The following is a 26,435-nucleotide window of genomic DNA, read 5'->3' on the forward strand; positions in this document are numbered from 1 at the left end:
TGGCTGTGTTTTGGTTGTTCTGTACTTCCGAGAAATGTATCCTTACCTTATATGTTTATGCCAAGTAATCACCGCCTTATGTTTTACGTAACATATATATGTAAAATATTTCTTACAAGTGTTCACTGTTTATCACACTATATGTGTGAGACCAACCTTTAAAAAATCTGTTTCAACAGAGTTAGTTTATACTAATTTGTTTTAGCTCGATTGTGATGAAAGCTTCAAGCTTATTTGAACCACTCTCGAGTACGCTTCCTGGAAAACCAGTACTGGTGTCATATGAGAAGTCATGGTCGCGACCCCTGGATTGAGCGGCCGACACCTTATCCACTAGACCCCCGCCCCTCAACAGAGTTATGTGAAATATACAAACGATCACCTCTTTCAGATGAAAGAGCGTTCATGTCAACACTTAATTTTCTAAATTTGATTGTATGGTAATGTATTGTAAAACTGATATACTTTTCTAAATATCCTGTGAAGAAGAAGAGAAGTACAGAAACCAATGCTCATATATAACCCTAAAAATACTCCAAAATCACAGGTTATGCTTAGGAATTCTGCCAGTCCTCTTCAAGGCAATGCAACTTTTTAACCTAGCATCCTTCTTTATTCTCGATTCTCGATGGATTAGTTCAGAACGTTAACATCTGAATATTAAGGACGTATGCTAGAATTTGGTGCGAAAAGTTTCCCCCAAAAATGACGTTTTCAAGGGCAGATAACTCTTTTTCGAATCCGGTGACCTATGATTTTTATTGCATTTTTTTGTTTCTTAGATGATTGTCCTTCAATATCCAAAGTTTAAAGAAATTCTGTTATTGGGAAAATTTTCGCCCATCTCATATACAGGGAATTCTAGCGTACGCCTTTAACACTTATTTATGTGCTATGTGTCTTACATGTATGGTCTAGTTGTTGAAACAGCTCACTAGAATCTATGTTAAGACAAAAAGTATGTCATTTTTTAAAATATGTAATGGTAAAAACGAAAAGTAAAACAATGTTATGAAATTTTGCTTAAATGTGATTTAAAGAATGTCTGATCTTTTAAGGAGTTATTTTATTCTTAAACGTTCTATGTAGATGTAAATTATATCTTTTATGGCCAGCCCCTCCTCCAACCACTGACTCTTTTGAATAATTAGCAGTGAAACGAACACGACGTTAAAAATATCAGTTTGTTGATACCAAATAGATGAATAATTTCACAATTAAATAAATCTAAGCGGGAATACACACACCTTAACCTGGCCAAGCTTACGTAGTTTCGAAATCATAATAAATCATGTTTTTTTCAAGTGATAGTTTGCACGGGTATATGTACCCATATGTCTGTCATTCCGGCCTCACAAATCAATTCAACCCTGTAAAAATTGAAAACCGTCCGCAACGATGTTTTGACTTTGAGTTTGACTTTGCTTTTTTCTCGTTTAGGACAAAACCATTTAACTGTGGACCATACGCCGCTTTTCATAGAATGGCACTCTGTGTATCATTGAAGGTTCCATGTGTACCACCGTATAAATACATATGCGGGTGTTTCGAAGATATATTTTGGTACTTGTAACATGTGTAAATGTTGAGTTCTGCTTAACCGGGGCGGTAGGTTGCATTTTCACTACCGTCCATGAACAGGCTTAATCAAACTGAGCCTGCAACATTTTCGTTTATGTTATTTTGGGCGACCTGTGGCTTTCTACTTTTTCTATTCTGGTACAAATACTACCATTGTAAACCTCAGCATTTATGGAATGAACTGTTTTTGATAAAATTAGATGGTTTCGCATAGTATTTTTCCTCCCTCTTGAGCAGTGTACTAGTCGTAGCTACTTGCAGAATATTAAGATACTTTGTATATAGATACAAGATGTGATGCATTAAACAATGTTTATCGCTTGTTATAAATCTTTCTATTACTGCATCGTTTCGTGAATCCGATCTTATATCTATATATAATTAAGCAATTGACTACGCCTAGTGCACTACTCGAAACCTTAATCTAGTGCTATTTCGGATTTAAAGAATGTCTATGTGGATAGAAAATAGATGAATAAATAAAGATAAACTGCAATAAGGTTTTAATACAAGTAGTAGATATTCTATCAGAGATAATTTACTCCATTGTAGCACGCATCATGTACCTGCTAAGGTATTTAGTCACTTACATATACACGGCCTATTAGGCTCGTTTCTAAGAGAGGCGTGGATCTTGCACTTCCAGTTAAGCCAGTCTTATCATACGTCATAGAGTGAAGTGGTAGCAGTTCTAGACGTCCGTTGTCACTTCTTATGACCTGAGGTGTAACATAAGGTGTTGAAAAGTTGCCTCTGATGTTGAAATACTTAAAGTTCCCGTCCGCAGTGAACGTCAGTCGGCCACAACTTTCATTATCTTCAGATTTACATTTCAATAGAATACAAACTTGTAGGTAGTACGGGCCGTTACGTGGATGTATTCCATTAAAAACACCAAATGCGTAATTGCCAACAATTTGATCTCTTTCATAAGAAAGAAAGCAACAGAAGCCTTCCTGACACAAGGTTATTTTGTCTTTTCTTGAGCCAAGACGTACACAATTGTACCAATCTTTAAATACTGTAGCTTTGAATTCATGATTCTTTAGATACTGAAGTTCAGTAGGGCCAAACGCAAAAACGACGTTTTGTAACTTCTTTTCAGTGCGGCTAATGATAGGGACATCGTGTATGAGAAGTTTTCCATCTTGTGCATTCCTGTCATAGTAGTATGCTTCAGCGCCATCTGGTGTGTATATTCCACTCCCCTGAAAGCGTTGTGAGGGTAAGTGTAGGTTAGCCGCGAGAAAATTCACATTGTAAGCTACAGCAAAGGATGAGTGAAAGCCTATGGCCGAGAAAAAGGGCAAGGCATCCATCCAGGCAGTAGGGAAAACAACATCAGTTATGTTAAATTTCTCTACCAGCGGAATAGCCGGGTCATGAAACAAGATATCGAAACACGTAAACGTGCCGAATCTGCCAAAGTCAGTGTCAAAGAAGATTTTTTCTGGGTTGATAGGTTGTTGAAACTGAGTCTCAAAGAATAAGTTCTGTTTATGATATCGAGCGATCAGCTCGCCTTTCCTGTTAAATATGATATTTGTGTTGTACTGATAGTGACCGCTGTTTGGGCAATTTGGGTCTACAAGGGGACACGGCTGCATATCACCATAGTTGGCTACCAGGAATAACGAATTGTTCATAGCGAGACAACTAAGAAATGTCTGCACTTTTGTTCTGTTGAATCTGTCAGGTTCGCGACAGGGCGTCCAACTGATTTCAGCAGGGTTTGGAATGTATTCAAGATAGTTCTCTATTTCAGAAGAATTGTCGAACTGAAAGCCATAAATTCCGACTTCCGGGAAAACGATAATGTCAACACCCTGAAAAAAACAAAAGCTTTCAATAGAAAACAATTAATGACGGACACGTCACTCTAAGCATTGATAAGTCTTTTAAATTTGTTACTGCTTTACGGCCCTGGGAAGCAGAATTCTTTATTTAATAGGATATACTAACGCACGTCAAAACTACGGGGATTGATTTAAGTAAAGTAGTTTTGAACGGCTGGGTTTATTGTTTCTTTTCTTCACAAGGAACACTTAGAATTGGTAAGTCACATTTGACTGAGCAACTGATTGCAAAGACTGTTGTCATTACAAGCTGGCCAATCAAACTCTGTGACCTTAGAAAAAAAACTCTGACGTTAAAATTATTCTTTCCAAATAGAGGCGACTCTCTGGTTGAACTCTCCCGCGCATTACATACTACTAAACCCGAGGATGGAAAGCGTGATGCCAATCATTTTATTTGTGAAAAAAGATTAACATACGTCGTTATCTTAGAATGCATGGTCAATATGTGAAAACAACCCCATTGCGACCCTCTTATTATTCCGGTCAAGATTTTTTTTCTTTGTGCTGAGAAATTTCAGTTTCGGTGCACATGCGCAGAAATTGAGGCCCTAGTCAATTGATGCTCTCATTTGCAGGTAAAAATATCATCTCAGTAATAAAATTTAAACAGTGAAAGTCAGAAAAAAGATCGACTTCCTCCTTGAATATTCGATTAAAAATCGGACAAAAATAGACGGGGATAGTACGGAATTCCGTTAGGGCCATCGCCTTTGTATGTGTTGATCTGAAACGCGATACTCGATAGTACGATGATGAAAACGCGAAATCACGAAACTACGATAACGAAAACGCGACAACACGATGATGATAACGCGATACTACGATAACGAAAACGCGATAATACGATAGTACGATGATGATAATGCGATATACTATCGCGTTTTCACCATCGTACTGTCGCGTTTTCACCATCGTACTGTCGTATTATCGCGTTTTCGCTATCGTAGTATCGTGATTTCGCAATATTATTATCGTACTATCGCGTTATCACAATCGTACTGTCGCGTAATCACCATCGTACTGTCGCATTATCATCATCGTACTGTCGCGTTATCACCATCGTATTGTCGCGTTATCACCATCGTACTGTCGCGTTATCATTATCGCACCATCGCCTCCCGGTGCGCATGTGCATGCTAAAAATGAGAAGATTAGAAGTTATACTTTTAGAACTACAGCTCCTGCTCTAGCGATAGGGCGATATGCAGATTCGAACGCGGGTGCTAGTGTGTGAAAATCTTGATTTGTATTGATGATCCTCCTATAGCTACAGCTGCTAGTTAGTCAAAAGCAAAAAATAATTAACATTTTTCCGTGCTTTTTTAGCTTTCGTCAATTTAAGAGTCATTTACAGAAAATGAATTTAGGGAGATAAAGCGTGTTGGATGTTGAACAGGTTCAGAATGCTGTGCAGATATAATTTTACTGCATTTCTCATTCCTGTAAAATCATAAATAAAATGTCTGAGTAAGGGGGCGTTAACTCACTTTTGGTTGTAAACTGCTTTAGTTTTTATTTTAGTTTTGCAGAAAATTGCCAGACTTTGATGCATTAAAAGAAACTATGTGCCATGAAAACTGCAAACAATATTCTTCGAATATTTGCGATGCTCCGATTTCAGTGTTGTTATGCGTCTTACGGAATTCAACATCAATGACCTGAGCTTTACAAGACATGCATTTGCTTTTCAGTGTTGAAATATAAACCATCATATTTGTGAAAATATTCATCATCATATTTGTGAAAATATTCATGTCAGACCAAAATAAAAACAAACAAAAAACGCCCTGATCATGGTACAATATAACATTCTTTTTTTTCTTGTTATCATATACTATATAGAAAACTCAAACCGATTGACCTGCAGAGTTTTTGCCTAAGTACATATTTGGTTTTAGCTGAAAAAACTTTTTACAACCCATTAGCAAGCAATAGAAATCATTTTTAATTTCAACAGAGCTTAAATAACAAGATAAATAGAAACCAGAACACTGGAGAGGAAATTCTTCTGTGCGCATGGGCACCGGAAGGCGGTAGTACGATGATGATAACGCGATAGTACGATGGTGATAACGCGACAGTACGATGGTGATAACGCGACAGTACGATGACGATAATGCGACAGTACGATGACGATAACGCGACAGTACGATGGTGATAACGCGATAGTACGATAATGATATTGCGAAATCACGATACTACAATTACGAAAATGCGATAATACGATAGTACGATGGTGAAAACGCGACAGTACGATGATGAAAACGCGATAGTGTATCGCATTATCATCATCGTACTATCGTATTATCGCGTTTTCGTTATCGTAGTATCGCGTCATCATCATCGTACTGTCGCGTTTTCGTTATCGTGGTTTCGTGATTTCGCGGTTTCATCATCGTACTATCGAGTATCGCGTTTCAGATCAATACATTCAAAGGCGATGGCCCTAACGGAATTCCGTAGGATATACCTACGATACCGTCTAGGCATTTAGTGTTTATATAGTTTAAGGGCATTAGAATTTTAACATTAAAGCAGCATGCCTCCAGATTTGGCTATAAATAATCTTTCTTTCAAATTGAAGTTTTCATCATATTATGAACATTAGAATATGAATTTTTGTTTCTAAAATATTTTAAAAATTCCAAATCAAGAAAAAAAGATGACGGTGTCGGGAATCGAAACCTGGACCGCCGCGGCAATAAAGACATTTACTCGTCGTCGTAACCAATAGTGCTATAGCTGAAGTAGTGAATAATGACTTCAAAATACAGATATTTATAATCGAGACAGTTTACCTGGAGTAAAAGCGTGACAAACGCTTTTCGATTTTCATCGTAAAAAGTAGTAAAAACAGCAAATTCTCATGTGTTTCCGTAACATAAAGTTTGTCAATAATTAAGTTTTTAAGCCTTCTTAAGAAATATAGCATTTATTTCAAGATATCTAAAAAAATATAAAAAAAATCTTGTCGAACGATCTGGGGGCATGCCGCTTTAATGTCCATGTCCGTGCGGTTAAGGAGTTGAACTACCAACTGTGGTCCGTGTTCGAAACCCGGTATAATTTCTCTTCTTTTTTTTTTTTTTTTTTGAAAGTTGTTAGTTAGATTGAAAGTTGTTAATTTCTTTTTACGAAACTGTAATCACATGTGCTTGAAGCTCTATCAATACATATGCATTACCATATCCCATCCACCTAATATACCATGAAATAGTACAGGTTGGCCTGTAAATCTTGTCTTTTTTTTGTCATTTTTTATCGACTGATAAATCGAACCACATGTCAACTACCAATGAAAATACACTTTCAAAGGTAAAATAATCATTCCTGTTAGTGATGTCGCCGACAATCGATTGTCGATCATTTAATGAGCCAAAGTCGCTGACATCGATTATGAACCTGCATAATCAATTATTTGACACTTAGGCTAGTTTAAAGCATATTCGGGAGTTACGCATATTTTTGGTGGTATTTCCTCTTTAGGTTCATTTCTTTTCCACTCTTCAAAACGGAGGCAAAGCATACTGCGTTCGATCAAAATAATAATGCAATCAAATCTATATTCCCCTATCCAGGGAATGCTATACCGCCAGTGTGGAAGTAGTTTGGATTCTAGAAGATATGTAAAGGTGCAGCAGCGAAAGAAAATGCAAAAATAGGGAGTGTTTTAGCCGATTATGCAGTAAAGACTGCAAATAATGGTACCCCGCCCACTTTCGTAATGTAGGTTGATTTACTTCATAATTTCAATCAGCATTGTGCTTCTTGATATTTTTTAATATACATCTGTAGATGTAAAACGTTTGAGGGCATTGAAGTTTGGACTAATAATAAAATGTACAAATAGATGTTTTAGGTCTGACAGCACGGTCAGTTTCTCAGGGACTCCTGATAGTCCCACAGACGTTTGGGTAAATATGACACACTATACCTCAATAAATAAAAGATAATTTTAAATTAGCTACATTGATATCTGCATGCAAGGGCTAAAACTTCACACACACATTTCATTACTCCTGCTAAAGATATGCTAATATAGTTAGTCAAGTGAGCTTATGGTTAATAAGTTACAGAAGTTTCAGTGTGAAATTCCGATTATTTTCCGATTAATCGCTCGGAAGGCCTTCCGATTATATACGATTAATTATCATTATGCTGTCTGATTATCATCACTAATTCCTATTATGGTACGCTGAGCACAGCTAGTAAGAAACATACAATACCCAAGCCGTTTATTTTATTTGTTATCTTACACTATCGAAATCGCCGTACTGGTTTATCTAGCTTCCGATTTTAAAATTCGAGGCGAATGACTTCTGAGAAAAACCTAAATTCACCGATAAAATTTGTATCGAACAACAATGGTGATTAAAGAATTATAAAACGCCAGTTTGTAAACTATCCAAGCTGAATACAGTCAATAAAACTTTGACTTACTTTGGAAAACCCCAACGGTTTCAAGGAACTTTCACGTAATGTTCGTGACCTTGGGATGATGAGGTTCTGCTGTGTGCTGATTTTATCGGAAACCTAGCATTTTTGTAGATCTATGTATCATTTTCAATTTTGCCGTTTTTATTGCTGTTACATTAAAATGTAACAGTGCATTTACAATACTTAATGTTTGATCGCTAAACTTTCAATACAAAAACAAGGAAGAATATCCAACAGGGAAAGCCACGTTCCAAGAACGCAAACTCCCCAAAGGTACACACGATCAACACACGCACACCAAACATACACAAAACAAAACAAATACAGAAACACAGTGGAGCACCGCCTTGGAACGGTCAGAGGCAAAACCACCACTGGGGAGTTTAAACCGGTTTATGGTGCACCTAACCTCACTCTTACACCCACCTTGTTCCAAAGTCACAAGACAGTGTAAATAAAAGTTATCCCCGCCAGGTGAAACTCTAACATACGCGAAGGCAACAGAAGGCATGTAATGTAAAACACAAAAATACTCTTGTATATATATATATAATGCAATCTTTAAGAACATAAGACGCATGTACTCAATGCCTTTGCAGAAGACAGAGCAACTAGGGAAACACGCTTAAGGACCCGACGAAACAGGCCAGAAGACAGAAAACACAGTAGCTCAGTCCTGGTAGGATTTAAGAACTACTAGTCTTAGAGTACCCCACCTGTTCCGTCAGACACAATCAAAGAGGAAAGCGTAAAATCATCTCTCTTGTCATAAATTTTAGTATTTATAAAACTGTCGTTAATAGAGAGATGTAAATCTAGAAATGAAGCAGTATTATCCGAATTGTTAGTTTTATTTAACTGCAGCTCCCTGGATTAATATTTTCCACTAACTGATGAAAAAACAGATTATCCATATTAAGTATATCATCCAGATGGCGTGATGTATTATTAAATGCAGTAATAATGTCTGCCTGTGTATCTTGAGAAAAGCTGAACATAAAATCTCTTTCATAACAATATAAAAACAAATCCGCGACAAGGGGTACACTATTTATTCCTATGAGAATTCCAATCACTTGTCTGAAAACTGCATTCCCAAACCTGACGTAAATATTGTTCAATAAAAAGGAAAGGGTTTTACAAACTTCGTCACGGGGCCTCATAGTATAATTCTTTACAATGCAACTAGTAAAAAATGCTTTATCGAATTTGCAAGCGAGAAAAGTAGCATTTTCCCTGGCAAAAGTCTTTTAAATTAGGACAGTTAGTTTTTCATTTATTAGGTCATGAGGTAAAGTCGTATACAAAGTAGAAAAGTCGTATGTACTGACTGAAGACACCTTGTAATTATTAATTCTAAATATATTCAGGATTTCGCCAGAATCTTTTACCGACCAAAATAAGTTTTTTCCAGAGTTTTCGTATACTTTGTCACAAAATCTTTTCACATGGGCTTTTACAGCAGTAAGGCATGATGTTAACAACTTGGAAATATTAGTGATGGTACAAGAGCTTGAATTAGCTATAAAACCGAGCTTTATATGGTTGTTTGTGTAATTTTGGAATCCAGTACATTGTTGGAAGTTTAATTTGCTGGTCATCTATACGAACTTTCAAACTGGAAACTTCAGTGATGTGATCAGTGATCAATTGTTGTTCAACAGAGTTCCTCAGCGTATAAGTTTTAGTACTATTTAGTTCGTTACGTAAAACATTTATATAATGTAGGCGTCAAATGATGATAATATTTTTAGCCGCCTTGTCTGCTGGAACTAAAACATATTTAGCATGAAATTCTTGGATTTCTTTTTTCAGATGTCTTAAAGTGAACTTGGGCTTAGGTGGAAGTAGGTGCTCATTTGTTTTTTAACATTTAATACGGGAATCAACAATATTAAAGATATTACGTTTCCAAGACGATAATGCTTTTGGATCAGCATTTTCACGTCGGCACCATTTAACACAAAAAAAGTTATCTTAGGCAAATCTATTCAGTTAGCTCTATATTTTACAAATAGATGTTTCTTGTGTTGGCATGGCAACATATGTATCATGAGAATATAGAGGTGAATAAATAAAGGATCCGTGATGAACCCAAAACAACACACGGATAAGTCATTTTACATCAAAATGATTTTTAAACTGTTTCTAAATATTCGAGGATGTCTAGTTAGTGATGATGCATAAACGACAAGAAAAATTCACGCTATTCACGACAGTGTCACACTGCATTCATGACGTTCTTAACGTAACGTCTCTTACGTTCTTAAAAGCTCTGTAAGTCTTGAGATAGTGAAAATATTCTTCGAATTTTCAGATTTTTACATTTACAAGCAAATTCGATGAATTGGTATCTCCCGCCGAAAGGGTTTGTGGTGAGGAATGGCAAAAAGATATATCCGGCAAAAAGTTAAGGATGTTAATAAGAAGGAAATAATTTCATTAGTCAAAATCAATTTAACAGAAAACAAACGTTTAATTAAAGAGCACATAATAAATGTATGATACTTTGATCCTGACTAAAGAATTTATTTTGATTGGGATATGCTTACTGTAATAAGCTTAGCTTTTAAAATTAAATGCAGTTAATTGAAATATGAGCTTGAAGTTTAACTGGAATGAAATATTGTCTTTGAGTGGTTTGGCACCAGGTGTTGTTGTTTTACATGTACATTTGAACTTAAAAGATCAGATGTCCTTAAGAGAACACAGGTAAGATATCTTGAACATGGCTGAGGGCAAGGTTTGTGCAGTCACAACTTAACATGTTGAAGGTTTGAACATTTAAAAAAAAAAAGGAATGGAAATATATATATCTATATATAGATATATGTATATATATTTTTTTAGGGGGTGGGGGTGCAGGGGAACGGGAGAGGAAACAAAATTTCACATGTTGATTATAAATATTGATTGAAAATTAAAAATGAAAAAAAAAGAAAGGTAAAAGGGTGAAGTGGGGGGGGGCAGAGGATGCATGATCAGTGGTGGGCATGACTGGGTGGAGAAGTGAGGTGGGGGAATGGTACAACTTGGAAGGTTTGAAAAAAATCTAAAATAAGAAATGAAAAAAAAAATTTTTTTTGGGAGGGGGTGGGGAGGTGGGTTGGGAGGGGGAGGGGGTGTGACCAAGGCAAGTGGGTGACCAGGTGTGGGTGCGCAACTTCACATGTTAATAATAAATGTAAGAAAAGAATGAAAGAAATTTAATGAAATTCTGCCAAATGGTAAGTTTGTTATGTACTAATATGTGGATTTTTAGACAATTAAAGGGCAATAACTCTGAAGTTACAAAAAGAAATCCGTACAAAATTGTCTGTGCACAACCACATTATAGTGCTCTAAATTCTGTTAAAGTTTCATAGTTCTAGATCAAATATATCAAAAGTTATGATGCAGAAATTGGCATATCTATAGATCTATAGTACCCTATATTGTTAACACTAGAAACTTCTAAGGGCCATAACTCTGGTGTTACTTGGGCAATCTGTCTGAAACTTGATGGGCCCCATAACCTCATAGTGGTGAACATGTATATGAAGTTTGTTTGGAAAAAATCTAAAATAAGGAATGATTTTTTTTGGGGGGGGGGCGGGGTCGGGGGATGGGGTGATCAAGCTAAGGGGGTGACCAGGTGTGGGTACACAACTTCACATGTTTACAATAAATGTTCATGGAAAAGAATGAAAGAAATTTAATGAAATTCTACCAAATGGTAAGTTTGTTATGTACAAATATGTGGATTTTTATACAATTAAAGGGCAATAACTCTTAATTTACAAATAAATCCAAATGAAATTGTGTGTACACAACCACATTATGGTGATCTAAATTCTGTTTAAGTTTCATAGTTCTAGGTCAAATATATCAAAAGTTATGATGCAGAAATTGCCATATTTATAGTACCCTATATAGTTAACACTAGAAACTTCTAAGGGCCATAACTCTGGTGTTACTTGGGCAATCTGACTGAAACTTGACGGGCCGCAAGAACTCATTGTGGTGAACATGTATATGAAGTTTTAAATAAATATTCCCAACCATTTCCTAGATATGGCTCCGGACGGACGGACGGACGGAAGGACGGACGGAAGGACGGACGGACGGACAACGCCAAAACTATATCCCTCCGACTTTCGTCGGGGGATAATACTGGAATCACATTGACATTGACGTACATCTTAAAATAATTTGAGTTCGGATTATCTATTTACAAGTAATATTGCATGTGCATTTCGATTAAGTAAATAAGGATATAGACATACAGTTGAATACTTACTAGTAAACAAAAACGATATAAATCCTAGAAATAAGGACACAAACAGCATTCGGAATGTTACCGCTTGCCTTTGTAGCTAAATGTGTTTCGAAGAGGGAAACTTCAGAAATGATAGTAAATATCATATATGGATAGAATGTCCTAGCAATATCTACGGAAAGTCTTTAGAGGCTTAAGTGTAAATGTAGCCATTGACATTGACCCCCACCGCCACCTCTTTCGACAGCTGTCAATGTCATTAGTAGTACTTAGTCTTTTAGATGTAAAGTCAAAACTCAATAATAGATGTTTAGATTGTAAAAGACTGAAATTGAACCGTATTTAACCCACTAAACACTACGCGAGACGTTTATACCAATACATTTCCTACAACTGTCTATTCTGTGACTGTATCAACAAGCAAATTAGATGAATTGGAATCCCCCGCCGAAAGGGTCAGAGTTGAGGAACGGCAAAAAAATATATCCTGCAAAAAGTTAAGAATGTTACCAAGAAGCAAATAATTTCATTAGTCAAATCAAATTAAAAGAAAATGAATGGTTTGTTTGGGTGGGGGGGGGGGGGGGTGAGGATACAATAGTTTACATGTTGATTATAAATATTGGTAGAAAACGAAAAATGAAAAAAAAAAAAAAAATGGGGGGTGAGGGGGGGGGGGTGAGAGGGAGCGGGGTGACCAGGTGTAGGTACACAACATCACATGTTTATAATAAATGTGCATGGAAAAGAATGGAAGAAGTTTAATGAAATTCTTCCAATTGGTTGCTTTGTTATGTACAGATCTGTGGATTTTTAAACAATTAAAGGGCAATAACTAAATGGAAAATTGACCAATCGAAAAAAAACTTGAAGGGCATCGTCGCAGTATCTTGGTTCATGTCTATTTCAAGTTTGATGAAATTCTACCTGCTAGTTACTGAGAAATGGCTGCAGACGGACATTTTTCATCAAATCAAGGGCAATAACTCTGAAAGAAATTGACCTATCAAAAAAAAAACTTGACGGGCATCAGTGCAGTATCTTGGTTCATGTCTATTTCAAATTTGATGAAATTCTACCTGTTAGTTACTGAGAAATGGCTGCAGACAGACATTTTTTATTAAATCAAGGGCAATAACTCTGAGGGAAATTGACCAATCAAAAAAAAACTTGACGGGCATCATCGCAGTATGTTGGTTCATGTTTATTTCAAGTTTCATGAAATTCTACCAAGTAGTTACTGAGAAATGGCTGCGGACGGACGGACGGACGGACTGACTGACGGACTGACGGACGGACAACGCCATTTCAATACCCCCCTCCCGATTTCATCGGCGGGGGATAATTAAGGCGACTAACCAACACAGTGTGAATTGTAATTTTAAAAATGATTTATCACCGAAAGGCAAAATGCCGCCACATATATTTATATGAAAATAATGATTGACCAGTTTATAGTTTCCAGAATTAAGGGAACATTCGAATTTTCGCAGTTTTTATCATGAACTTTTTTAAAACAATTACATAGAGGATAATTGTTGGTTTCGGTGTAATATCACGTTATAATTTCACCGAGTGGGCACCAAAAGTGATATTTTCACGAGTGGCGCAGCCACGAGTGAAAATAACAACTTTTGGTGTTCACGAGTGAAATTACCGTGATATTACATCGATACCAACAATTGTTCTGTTTATTTTATGTCTAAAACTCTACTTTTGTTGTGTTTATTTCAATAAAATGTCGAAATTTGCGGGAAATTTTATCAGAAGCATAGCAAAGATGACGTCATTTTAACGACGTCATCGTCATATTGTTTCCGGCTTTCTGTACGCTAGGTAAACTTTTTGACATTAATCCGGGTATCAGATTTGATAATTTTCACTGAGTGGCCAGTGAGTTTATCAGGATATAATTCACCGTTATATTTCGATAAACCACCGAAAAACATAAAATAAAACGCTTTATTTAAACATTGATAAATATAGAACGAGACGCGACAGTATTTTTGGACGCTATCATAACGTGGGCAGCAAACAAAACATTCGCATGTATTTAGTTAAGTTTAAACATATTTATTCCAGAAATAAGGTACATATATTGGTACATACGTCATAATGTGGTGAAGGCAAAACAGGAAAGGATAAGAATGAAAGACAAGTCTTATAGAATCCTTCTCCTCTGCGGACAAAATATAACTGTAACGGCATATCTAGCTTAAATCTGTAATGGGGCTAGGAATATAGTCTTAAAATATGAAAATAAAATCGTTATTAATGTGGAAAATGGAAAGGGGACAATGTATGGTAGAAGAAAAGTAGAAGTAAGAACAAGTCAAAGGTAGAATAGAAGAGAGAAAGTGGGAAGAAATGGGAATGTCTCAGGGTTGCTAAAAGAATCTCTTACTTTCGGATATGTATGCCTGTACATGAGTAAATATAGTCATGTTATCCTGATCAGAGAGGTCTGGGTTCCAAATAGAACAGTATCCAAGTCAATTACGAAATTCCTCAGATTATTAAGAAGATCGTTTCAACAACGATTAAAAATTCTGCATTCAAAAAAGAAGTGGAAATTGGTTTCAATCTGTCCACACTGGCACAATGGTATAGGAGAAATATTATTAGGTAAAGATGTTGATTCAGTGCACTGCATTTTGTTCGTAGCCGTGTATGGGGCACCTGGAGTTTCCTGGTTCCAATGCAATAATAGTCTAGAGTATGCTGCTTGCTTTTGTTTAGGTTACTTTTAAATGATGAAAGTGTTTCAGAATTACGGATATCTGTTCTCAATAAATTCCAATCACGTACAACGGAAGGCAAAAATGATTTGAAATATAAAGATGTTCTTGCAGGTACACCATGGCTATCTTCAGAGTTTCTTAGGTTGTAGCGAGTATCACCTGAGTCAGGAACTAGACAGGACAGATATGCTGTAGTCAGATTAGATTTCATTTTGAAGAACATAAGAAGTCCATGTTTGTAACGTCTGTCGGAAAGTGACTCCCAGGGTACTTCTCTCTTTAGGTTTTCCAAGGAAACAAGCGTGGAAGCTCCAGAGACAATGGGAGCACATTCATTTTGAATTTTGTCGAGTTGATCCATTTCATACTTGATACAACTGCCGTACACTACGTCTGCGTATTCGAGTATTGGCCTTATGAAAGAAATATATATGGTTTCAAGGGAGCAACGGTCAAGTGAGAATTTCAATGAACGCATTATGTTTGCCCTCTTCCATGCCTTTCCTACAATGTAGCTGATATAAAAATGCCAGCAACAATCATTTGACAGAAATACACAAAGATGTTTTTTATGTTCAAGTACCTCTGGAATAATCTGATTAAACATTCGAAGAGGAGGATGTAGTTGAATATTTCGTTTTCTTGAAAGTAAAAGAGCTTCTGATTTGGAGGGATTAAATTTAACAAGCCATTTTTCTGCCCAGGATGAAATTGTTTGAATATCAGATTGGACAATTTGCTTGCCATAGCCGCAATGTCTGGTTGCTGAACTATAATATATAGACTTGTATAATCAGCAAACAGGTTGATGCATGATCTGATTTCATCAACGACGTCATTGATAAAGATAAGAATGGGCCCGAGAATTAAACCCTATGGAATTCCAGCTTTGAGAAATGCCCAGTTCAAAATGGGTCATCTGGGGTCAAAAACTAGGTCACTAGGCCAAATAAAAGAAAAACCTTGTGTATGCGATAGAGGCCGTATTTTTCTATTGATATTAATGAATTTTAGTCAGAATGATTGCCTTGATGAAATCTAGGTCAAGATTGAAAATGGGTCATCTGGGGTCAAAAACTAGGTCAATAGGTCAAATCAAAGAAAAACCTTGTGTATGCAATAGCGGCTGCATTTTACACCGGATCTTCATGAAATTTGATCAGAATGTTTGTCTGGATGAAATCTAGGTTGAGTTTGAATATGGTTTATCTAGGATTAAAAACTAGATCACCCGGTCAAGGATATTCATAGAATTTAATCAGAATGATTGCCTTGATAAAATCTAGGTCAGGTTCGAATGTGGGTTATCTGTGGACAAAAACTAGATCACTAGGTCAAATCAAAGAAAAACCTTTTGTATGCGATAGAGACTGTATTTTTCAATTGATCTTCATGAAATTTGATCAGAATGTTTGTCTGGATAAACTCTAGGTCGAGTTTGAATATGGATCATCTAAGGTCAAAACTAGGTCAGCCGGTCAAATTAAAGTAAAACCTTGTGTATGCAATAGGTGCTGCTTTTTAAGTTGGATATTTGTAATTTAGTCAAAATGATTGCCTTGATGAGGTCTAGGTCAAGTTCTAATAAGGATCATCTGTAGTCAAAAAAATAGGTCACTAGGTCAAATCGAAGAAAACCTTTGTGTATGCGATAGAAACTGTATTTTTCAATTGATCTTCATGAAATTTGGTCAGAATGATAGCCTTAATAAAATCAAGGTCAAGTTTGATTATGGGTTATCTTGGGTCAAAAACTAGGTCGCTAGGACAAATAAAAGAAAAACGTTTTGTATGCGATAGAGGCCGTATTTTTTCAATTGATCTTCATGAAATTTGATCAGAATGTTTGTCTGCATAAAATCTAGGACGGGTCATCGAGGATCAAAAACTAGGACACACGATCAAATTAAAGAAAAATCGTGTGTACGAAATAGGCGCTGTTTTTTGCACTGGATATTCAAAAAAGAAATTAAAAAATGATTGCCTTGATGAAGTCTAGGTCAGGTTCGAATAAGGGTCATCTGTAGTCAAAATCTAGGTCACTAGGTCAAATCAAAGAAAAACCTTGTGTATGCGATAGAGAATATATTTTTCAATTGATCTTCATGAAATTTGGTCAGAATGTTAGCCTTGATGAAATCAAGGTCAAGTTTGATTATGGGTTATCTTGGATCAAAAACTAGGTCACTAGGTCAAATCAAAGAAAAACATTGTGTATGCAATAGGGACGGCATTTTGCACCGGATCTTTATGAGATTAAGTCAGAATGGTTTCCTTGATGAAATCGAAGTCAAGTTTGAATATGGGTCATCTTGGGTAAAAAAACTAAGTCACTAGGTCAAATCAATTAAAAACTTTGCGTATGCTGCATTTTACATCTGATCATCGTGAAATTTGATCAGAATGTTTGTCTAGGTGAAATCTAGGTCAAGTTCGAATATGGGTCATCTGGGGTAACAAAAAACTAGGTCACTAGGTCAAATCAAAGAAAAACCTTCTGTTTGCAATAGGGGCTGCATTTTACACTGGATATTCATAAAATTTAGTCACAATGGCTGCCTTGATAAAATCTAGGTCACGTGTGGCCAAAAAATTAGGTCAATAGGTCAAATCAAAGAAAATACTAGTTTGAGACCACATTTGTGGTCTAATCTTTATGAAAATTGGTCAGAATATTCGTTTTCATGAAATCACTAGGTCAAACATGTTTACACTGTTATGGTGTGTTTCACAGGCAAGCGAGCTAGGGCCATCTTGCCCTCTTGTTATTCAAAACAGACATTACGATATCACGTATTTTTCACATATATTTCAATTTAATACTATTATGTCGTATATGTGCGGTAATTGTAGAAACTTGAAACGAAGTATAACCTATAATGCTATTTCAACCAAACACATGTGAAACCTTTAGTCTGCCACGAAAAAAAAAGGTGTTCTTTGTATATCATGAAAAGCAACGAAATTTAACAAACGATATTTTGGACGCCGGTCGGAGATTTAGGTATTTTGTACCAATCTTATATTGTTATATAACTTTTTTAGATGACAACATTATCAAGATAAATTTTAAATTAACAAACTTAGACAATTGACATCCGCTACTTTATATAATTCAATTCGATCATCTGAAAATTCGGGGGAAAAAACCAAGTGGGGTTTTGTCCGCAATGTCAATTTTTTATCCGCGGGGATCTTGTCCGTATTCTGTTCAAGATAATGGTGTATATATTACGATGAAAGCGGCATCATTCCAAACGTGTCCTTTTGTTTTTAAAATATATTCAGATTGACATATTATATTTTAGAGTTCGGGTTTGTTTTTTTTTTTTTTTTTTTTTTTTTTCGTTCTTGTTTTTTTTTTGTATACATTAAAACAATCATAGCGCAAATGCGGACCAGCCGGATACGCACGAGAGAAAGTTAAGCTGGGTATGAAAAAGGATAAAAGGTTCTACCCTTTTCCGTTGTACGGGAAACATTAGTTTTCAAATCATCCCAAATTTAGGGAAGCTTAAAAGATTAACTTACGATTAATAGAAATTTACTAAAACATCAAAAATTGTGTTTAAATTACTTTGTCTACAACACTGGAAGTTAAACATGTTAATTGTTATCCTGGTCATCTTTGAACATTTTTTGAATTGATAAAACAACAATGAAACTTTTTCTAGAAGTATAGGGTATCTATCTACTTCTATCAGGGGCGTAGCGTGATCATTTTAAATGTTACTCAAGAGAAGAGTGTGGGGCAGAGGAATTCCCTCCTCTGGTGGGGTCCGGGGAGCCCACCTCGTGGAAATTTTAGAGCAAACAAATAACAAATAGAAAGGATGGCTTCTGTTGACTTTTCTAACCAAAACTATGCTTCTTCAGTCACTACTGGATGCACATACCATTAAACATGGTTTAAAATCCTGTAAAATATCCATTAAAATAGGAAAAACCGTTAATTAACCCCATTAATTCTTGCATCACTTTATTTAACAGTTTTCACAATATTAATGGGTTACATGTTAAAATACCATTAAAAGGCCCATTTTTGACCATGAGTCATGCCGTTAAAAATTTAGTTTGGTAGCTAAAAAAGTTAATGGCTTTGAAAAAATAGTAAAATTCTGTATATTTTGAATTTAACAGGATTATTCATGGCCCTGAAATTTGATTTAATGCCCATTAAATGTTCAGGTTCTGTACGATTTCATTTAAGAGTAAACTTTTTGACCTTAACAGCAATGTGATGCCCATTAAATCCTACATTCTGTAAAATCTTATTCGTATATTTTCAGAAGCACAATTATTTTTTTTTTTTTTTTTTTTTGGCTTGCACTCGTCCCATTGAATGCTTATAATTCCAGTCCCATATTGTTCTAAAATGGACTTTAATCACAATAAACACATACTACGCACACATCGTCTATAATATATCATGATGTTATATTTAGCTGCATTAAAGTTATTTCCCCTTGATGCAGTTACGCCATTTTTTCAAATGTTTGCCAAATTGTGTTCCTACTAAAAATCGGATTTAGTTCAATGAAAGTCGGATGAAAACATATTAATTTATTTGATAACATCAATCTACATTATTTTGGTAAGGGCAAATACGTATTGATGCATGTCTCTTTTTCTGTTTTTTGTTTTTCCTGTCCAAATAATCAGCATTTGTATAAGAAGTGGGTGGGGGTAAGGAATTTACATTATAAAATGTGTTCAGACTAGTTTAGATTTTCAAATTTTCCAATTCTTGAGTAGAAACTAACGCTTATAGAGAAGTGAACAGTACACATGATTGTGAAGATTTACTGTCTGATTTAAATTCATTTGGGGCATGGGCAGATCAATGGCTTCTTCGTTTCAATGAATCAAAGAGTGTGGTACGCTTGATTGGGGGAGCTACTTGTGATGCAATCCCTCAAACATTTGCTCTTAGCTGTTAAAGTGCATGCGCCTAAGCACAAAGTACTGAAGGAGACCTAAATTGTGATCGCCCATTGTGCGCTGACACTGTCATAAACAGTTGCTTTTTTAATACACCTGACGCCTTATGTCTGTACCAATAAAAACTTGGTAAGAATGTTTGTCAATATAAAAATGTTGAATAGTTAAAACTACCCACATGGTCACTTGATCTATTAAATCGGTACCTGTAAACCCTTCTCAGTACAACACAATAAAATACAATATCCATTTATTTTATCATTTCATATGAACATATGACAGAATGAGGATACAATATGACAAATGTTTGTACGAGGCTGTTACATGTGTTTACATTACAAAATAATGAGAGAGAAAAGAAGAATTAAATATTCTTCTAGCATTTTACAAAACAGTACATATGTATAGATACTATTACATGTGTAGTAATACGTAGTTTAAATCAATACGGCAAATATCAATATGAAGTTGATTATCTTAAGATGTCTAATTCTGATGGCAAATTTTCATGGCCCTTAATTTGATATACCATTTAAATATTACGAACTCATTAAAATTGAATCTGACATATTTATGAGACCAATAATCTTTTTTTTATAATTAACGGCCATTAACAGGGTATTAAAAAAATTAATGGCCCCATTAGTATTTACTAATTAATATGGAATTAAGGGGTACTTTTTTAATGGCACATTAATTTCATGCCACTTAAAAAGAAAGGTCTTTATAAGTTGCTGAACGTAACAAATCGGGATCGGGGAGAGGGGTTGGGGCCGGCAATTTGGAAGGACTTGGACTAGGCTGTCTATTTATTCTAGTTATTCATAAATTAAGCAACATGAGCTCTTTTTCCAAACTTATTTGTTTTATACAAAATTTACATCCACTACACATTTTAGATGGAAAGACAAAAGCGTTAATTTTCGCATAAACAACATTGCAGTAATAATATCAATGACAGCCTATTCCGCGAGATTGTACTCGTAATCTGACGTTCTTCACCTTCATCAAAACATGAACAAATGGCCTCGTTCCAAAAAGTCTTTCAAAATTGGATGCCAGAACTTTCGAAAAGAACATTCAATTATAACTTTAACTAATTTTTCTGACGTCAAAGATCACAATTGATTCGGCACGACAGTATAAATTTTCAAAAAACAGAACTGTATTTTTATCGGAAGGCGAATTATAGTTGAACGTGGGCCGGTCTGTTTGACTGTTCTGTTATAAGATCACAAAAAGATCGATATCTTGACATTTACTTTGATTTTCTGATACTCCTGGAAAGCAAATCAGTTACTGTTGTAGCAAGCTGTCGTAAACTGTTGTGTGTTTATATGGGTATGAACCACACTGGAAGACTTCTTGCTTATCATCCATGATCGCTAGCGCGATTCATGAATTTGCAAGAAGTCCCAATGTGGTTTAGACTCAATCAAACCGAGTCTGCAATTTTCACTGTTTGCCTTGTTCTCGATGCTTCCGAGGGATCTAATTTCCAGATTTTATATCTGTATAATCACACAGAAAACAGCATTCAATTCTTAAATAAGGTACACATGTGTGCATACGTGTTACAATATGCAAATCATCTTGCAGTAAATACAATACTCTAAACTGCCTAGAAACTGATCAGACTGCTGAAGACAAACTTTGACTTATGCAAAATTTCAAAACAGACAAAATGATGAAACTATTTCAACAGATTCTTATTTCATTCTTCATGTACATTTACGGTAAATTCACTTTATAGGAAAATGTTGTAAGCACTATATTGATTTCTAGACAAATGTAATTACTAAAAGTAATTGTTTGCCATATGTTGCATGTCGCATCTTAACATCACATTCGTCCTTGAAATGAACATAGATTTTGTAAACCTACAATTTCCGGGAAATGTATCTCTACATTCTCAAAAATCAAGTAAATAACGATACATATACAAAAGTCTTGTGACAGATGTTTAGGCTGAAATATAAAATCTAAATTCACGAAACGGTAATAAATGAAATGAGTAGACGACATGAGTATGTTATGAGCATTTATTTCATATGTGTATCTTAGTTTTAAAGAAATCTAGGTAATACCTAATTTCAAAGGTATTGAGGTGTAGGATGTAATTATTTCGTGCGTTAAATAATTTCGATTTTTTTTTCGGCAATAAATTTTGGGAAATGGGTGTCAGGGCATACGAAGTAGTTGACTGGTGTTGAAACTTGGTTTCTATATACTACCCCCTCCCACGACGGAGTGAAGTAGAATTGAGTATTGAGTAAGTGCCTTGCAGCATAATGACCCGGAAAGTATATTCATAACCGTGTGTTTTCCATGTAGAAATTAACGAATTGATAGTACATGTATGTATGACTGACGCTGAGTGATCTACTATGGCAATGCGAATAACAAAGCCTAACTTTTATTATGGGATAGATAATTTGTTTTTGTTGGAGGGTAGCGAATAAGGAAATTAATGCTTGGGAATTCATAGTTGTTACAGATACAGACGTTTATCCTTCTAAATCTTACTAGTGATGGACAATTGCCATTAAGAAGATTGTTCTTATGGTCAATAGCAGAAATTTTGATAATAGAGCAACAGCAGTCTGCCGTCACAAAAATTATAACAAAGTCAAGGACCAAGACAACAGCATACTCTTATGCAATGACATTGTCCGTACCTCCATACCCACTCGTGGTCAATTTTTATTGCTTCTGTGGAATTTCCAGACTTTTTTTTATTTTTGGATATTAAATGTTACTCAGCCGAGTAACTAAGTATGCCACGCTACGCGCATGACTGTGAACTCTGCATGAGCTTTTTTTATTTTTAATTCATTTAAACGTCCATAATTTTGAGTTGTCCCCTCAAAAATCCATTACAGGGCGCCGCCATATTGTTTATATACAAGAAGAGAGGAGACGTCATTTAACATTACGGTCTGTGGGGACAAATACAAAAATGAAAAACTCAACTTTAAATTTTTTTTAGAAAAATAAAACAGTCCCTAGAGATATTGATCTTCGCTATATGAAAACATATTTTAGGGCATCATAAGGCATATCATAACTTACAAAATATGTTAACCAGATTAGTGGGACAGACTTTAGATACGTTTAAGCAGAACTGGTGCCAACGTGTATAGATGTTAAATGTATAAGCTTCATCCTCCATAACAAAAAAATGTTTCATTCAAACATGTATACTTTTTACGTTATTTGTATAAAGTCACATGGCGAACTTTATATGTATATATTTATATTGTATGACAAAAACCTGTACAGTTTACGTCAATAAAATATTTTGCAAGTCAGTCTTAAACCTAAATATTTCCAACTGAAAGATCAATGCGGCTGAAGAGTTCATCATGAATCCCTTATCATCATTTATAATGCTCATTAGTCTAAGCATTGGCAGTTGTAGATCTGCAAAGGACTACATAATTATATCTTCCTTTGTTCTGCACTGTTAATTAATTATGATACAGACTCATATTGACCAAATCGATTAACATATAATATAACTTTAACGTATTTTACATTCTGCGGTAATGTCTTTTTGCCATACGTTGAATGCGCATGCGTGAAATTCTACTACTTCCGTTGATAAGGAAGAGGCCGAGTGCTAATAAGTGTATACTTAGGGAAATACTAAAAGAACAAGAGCTGTCGGAGGACAGCAACGCTCGACTATTCAACAGCCTTGGCAATTTAATTAATACAAAAGTCAAAAAAGGGGCATAATTTTGTAAAAATGCAAATCAGGCTTATGGAACCTCATGTGCTTATCAGCTCATGACAGAGGACAAGTGTGTGAAGTTTCAATTCATTCCCATTAGTGGGTACTGAGATACCAGCTTACATAATTATAAGAAATTAACCAAAAACTACTAAGTTGAAAAAGGGACATAATTGTGTAAAAATGCAAAGTAGAGTTATTGAACCTTTGCAGTGCATGTCAGATCATGACAGTGAATAAGTGTGTGAAGTTTCAATCCTTTTCCCATTAGTGGATACTGAGAAAACAGCTTACATACAAAAACTTAAGCAAAAACTGCTAAGTGGGAAAAGGAGCATTATTTTGAAAAAAAAAAATGCGAAGTAGAGTTATGAAACCTGCACAGTGCATGTCAGATCATGACAGTGAACAAGTTTGTGAAGTTTCAATTCATTCCCATAAGTTTGTTTTTTTGGGGGGGGGGGGGTTGATTTAACGTCGCACCGGCACATGACAGGTCATATCGCGACTTTCCAGCTTTAATGGTGGAGGAAGACCCCAGGCGCCCCTCCGTGCATTATTTCATCATGAGCGGGCACCTGGGTAGAACCACCGACCTTCCGTAAGCCAGCATTCCCATTAGTGGATACAAAAACTAAACCAAAAACTGCTAAGTGGAAAAAGGGGCATAATTTTGAAACTAAACAAATAAGAGTTATCGGACCTGCTTAGTGCATGTCAGATCATGACAGTGAACAAGTGTGTGAAGTTTCAATCCATTCCCATAAGCGTGTACTGAGATACCAGCTTACATACAAAACCTTAACCAAAAATTTCTAAGTCGGGAAAGGGGCATAATTTTGTAAAAAGCAAAACAGAGTTTTTGAACCTGTGCAGTGTGAGTCAGTTCATCACAGTGAGTAAGTGTGTGAAGTTTCAATCCATTCCCACTAGTGGTTACTGAGATACCAGCTTACATATTACTTAACCAAATCGGGACGCCGATGCCGACGCACGGGTGAGTCCAATAGCACTACTATTCTATGAATAGTCGAGCTAAAAATTACTGTAAGTATATTTACCTGACTTCCAGCGATGTCTGCTTGTTTTTTATATTCGTTCAAATTTAGTAACATCTGTCCAACAGCCTCGTCGTACGTTTCTGCTATCTTGGCTGGAAGTTCCACAGGATGTTCGTAAACAGCGGCTTTGTAGAAACCATTATGCCGATGTACTGGAGGGTCCACACGAAACGTCGCAACAAGAACAAAAATGTTAAATAATATGTTTGTATATGTCAAAAACATCTTTCAGCGAGTAATGAACAAGCACCTGCAGTTGCTCGCTTTTATAGGCAAAGTCATGCGGATGCTTACACTGCTAGGCGATTACGATTATTTATCATTCAAATCAATTCTTATCTTGACTAAAACACGTATCGTAAGCATATCCAATCCACGAGCTTACTGGTAAATTGCATGAGCAAAGTTTAATACTAGATTTAGTAATGTGGATAACAAAGCAGTTTCAAAATTGATAATGCGTATTGATTGGACTGCTTTCTAATGGCTTTGTTTCTTCTGCTTTTCTTATAATAAACACATGTGAGGTAAGAAGTCTCAGTTCAAGACTTTTTAATATCTATATTTTACTTTGTGTTTTATTGGTACTGGGATTTTTATCGTATGTTTACTGGTTCAAAATAACTATACACTCAATAAATTAAAATTCGGACTTCCGATTTGAGATTTTGTCTTTAACACTCCTTACCAGGTCAAAATCAAACAAAGTTACTATTGTCTTGTGGACATTTTGCTTTCAGGTAACACATGTGCGTGTAAAACTACAAACATTTCACGAGATTTTTAGTAAGTGCAAAGTAATGTATACTTCTTTGTAAGTTATATAAGAATTTTTCCGACACGTTGAGCAAGTTCATCATAATTCTCGGACATCATATCTGCTGCAAGATTCCTCTTGGAGAACCAAGGCTTGCTGAGGGATGAAATTGGTGAGTTGAAACTTTTAACCTTAACTTAATACATGTACTTTCCGTTTTAGCTAATACTGCTTCGACTTGTTGTAATGACCATGTAACATTTTTGATGAGGTTTAACTGACGTTCGTTTTTTTTCTGTTTCAGACAATATTGACAGAGTGAAGAAACAGTTGCTTCCGACAGAAACCATCGTCATTAGCGATGATGGAGAAAAACTGCCAGATATCATTAGTCCGACTCTGACTACATTGAAATCGAAAAGTCCAATAAAAGGCATCAGAGGATTACACAAGCTGAAACCGTATGCAAAACCTTCAGCAACGGTTACACACGCAAGCAGCACCAACAGTACATTGTCCGAAACGGAACGGAAAAAGAAGGAAAAGAGCTGCTGGTGGCTCATCAGAGAGAACTGTCCTTGTGGATACACCTTTTGCAAAGACTGTGTGGATAAGACTAAAGCAAAAGGCAAGTGTTTCTATTGCAAGGCAAAAGTAGGATCGAGTGTAAAAAAGAGACTAACGGACTGAAGTACTGACTGATGTTATTTCAATTGATATATTATGATGACAGTACAATGCCAAAACACTACACTGCTTTGCTTTTTTTTTTGCTTTTTTTTCCTTTTGTGAACTCATCATGGTGACCAATGAATTTGACACAAGAGTTGACAATCGGTTCAAAACATAAACAGGTTCACCCTTTTTCATTACACGTATATGATCGTATAGCAAATATTCCCTATGATTTCATTCTTCAATGACTGGCAACAACATACGTTAAGAAAAATCAACTGCAATTGTTGGTTCATACTAGAAAACACCTTACATAAATCATTAGATCTGTAAGTACTCAATCAATTATTACCAAAGCAAAAAGACAAGTAATTGTGCTTATTTCTTAC

At 35.6% G+C, this 26,435-nt stretch overlaps 1 protein-coding gene across 1 annotated transcript; it reads right to left on the minus strand.

Annotated features, from left to right (window-relative positions):
- Window positions 1-2,067: 2,067 nt before the first annotated feature.
- On the minus strand, window positions 2,068-25,017 carry LOC123552251 (pantetheinase-like). The gene is made up of 2 exons (XM_045341759.2): window positions 24,615-25,017; window positions 2,068-3,407 (listed from the first exon to the last, which is right to left on the minus strand). Exons 1-2 carry the CDS (start codon window positions 24,837-24,839, stop codon window positions 2,160-2,162), a joined length of 1,473 nt encoding a protein of 490 aa, XP_045197694.2. The 5' UTR covers window positions 24,840-25,017; the 3' UTR covers window positions 2,068-2,159.
- Between the last annotated feature and the right edge of the window lie 1,418 nt (window positions 25,018-26,435).

The sequence above is a fragment of the Mercenaria mercenaria genome, chromosome 4 (genome assembly GCF_021730395.1).
Source record: "Mercenaria mercenaria strain notata chromosome 4, MADL_Memer_1, whole genome shotgun sequence".
In the NCBI taxonomy this organism is placed as follows: Eukaryota; Metazoa; Mollusca; class Bivalvia; order Venerida; family Veneridae; genus Mercenaria; species Mercenaria mercenaria.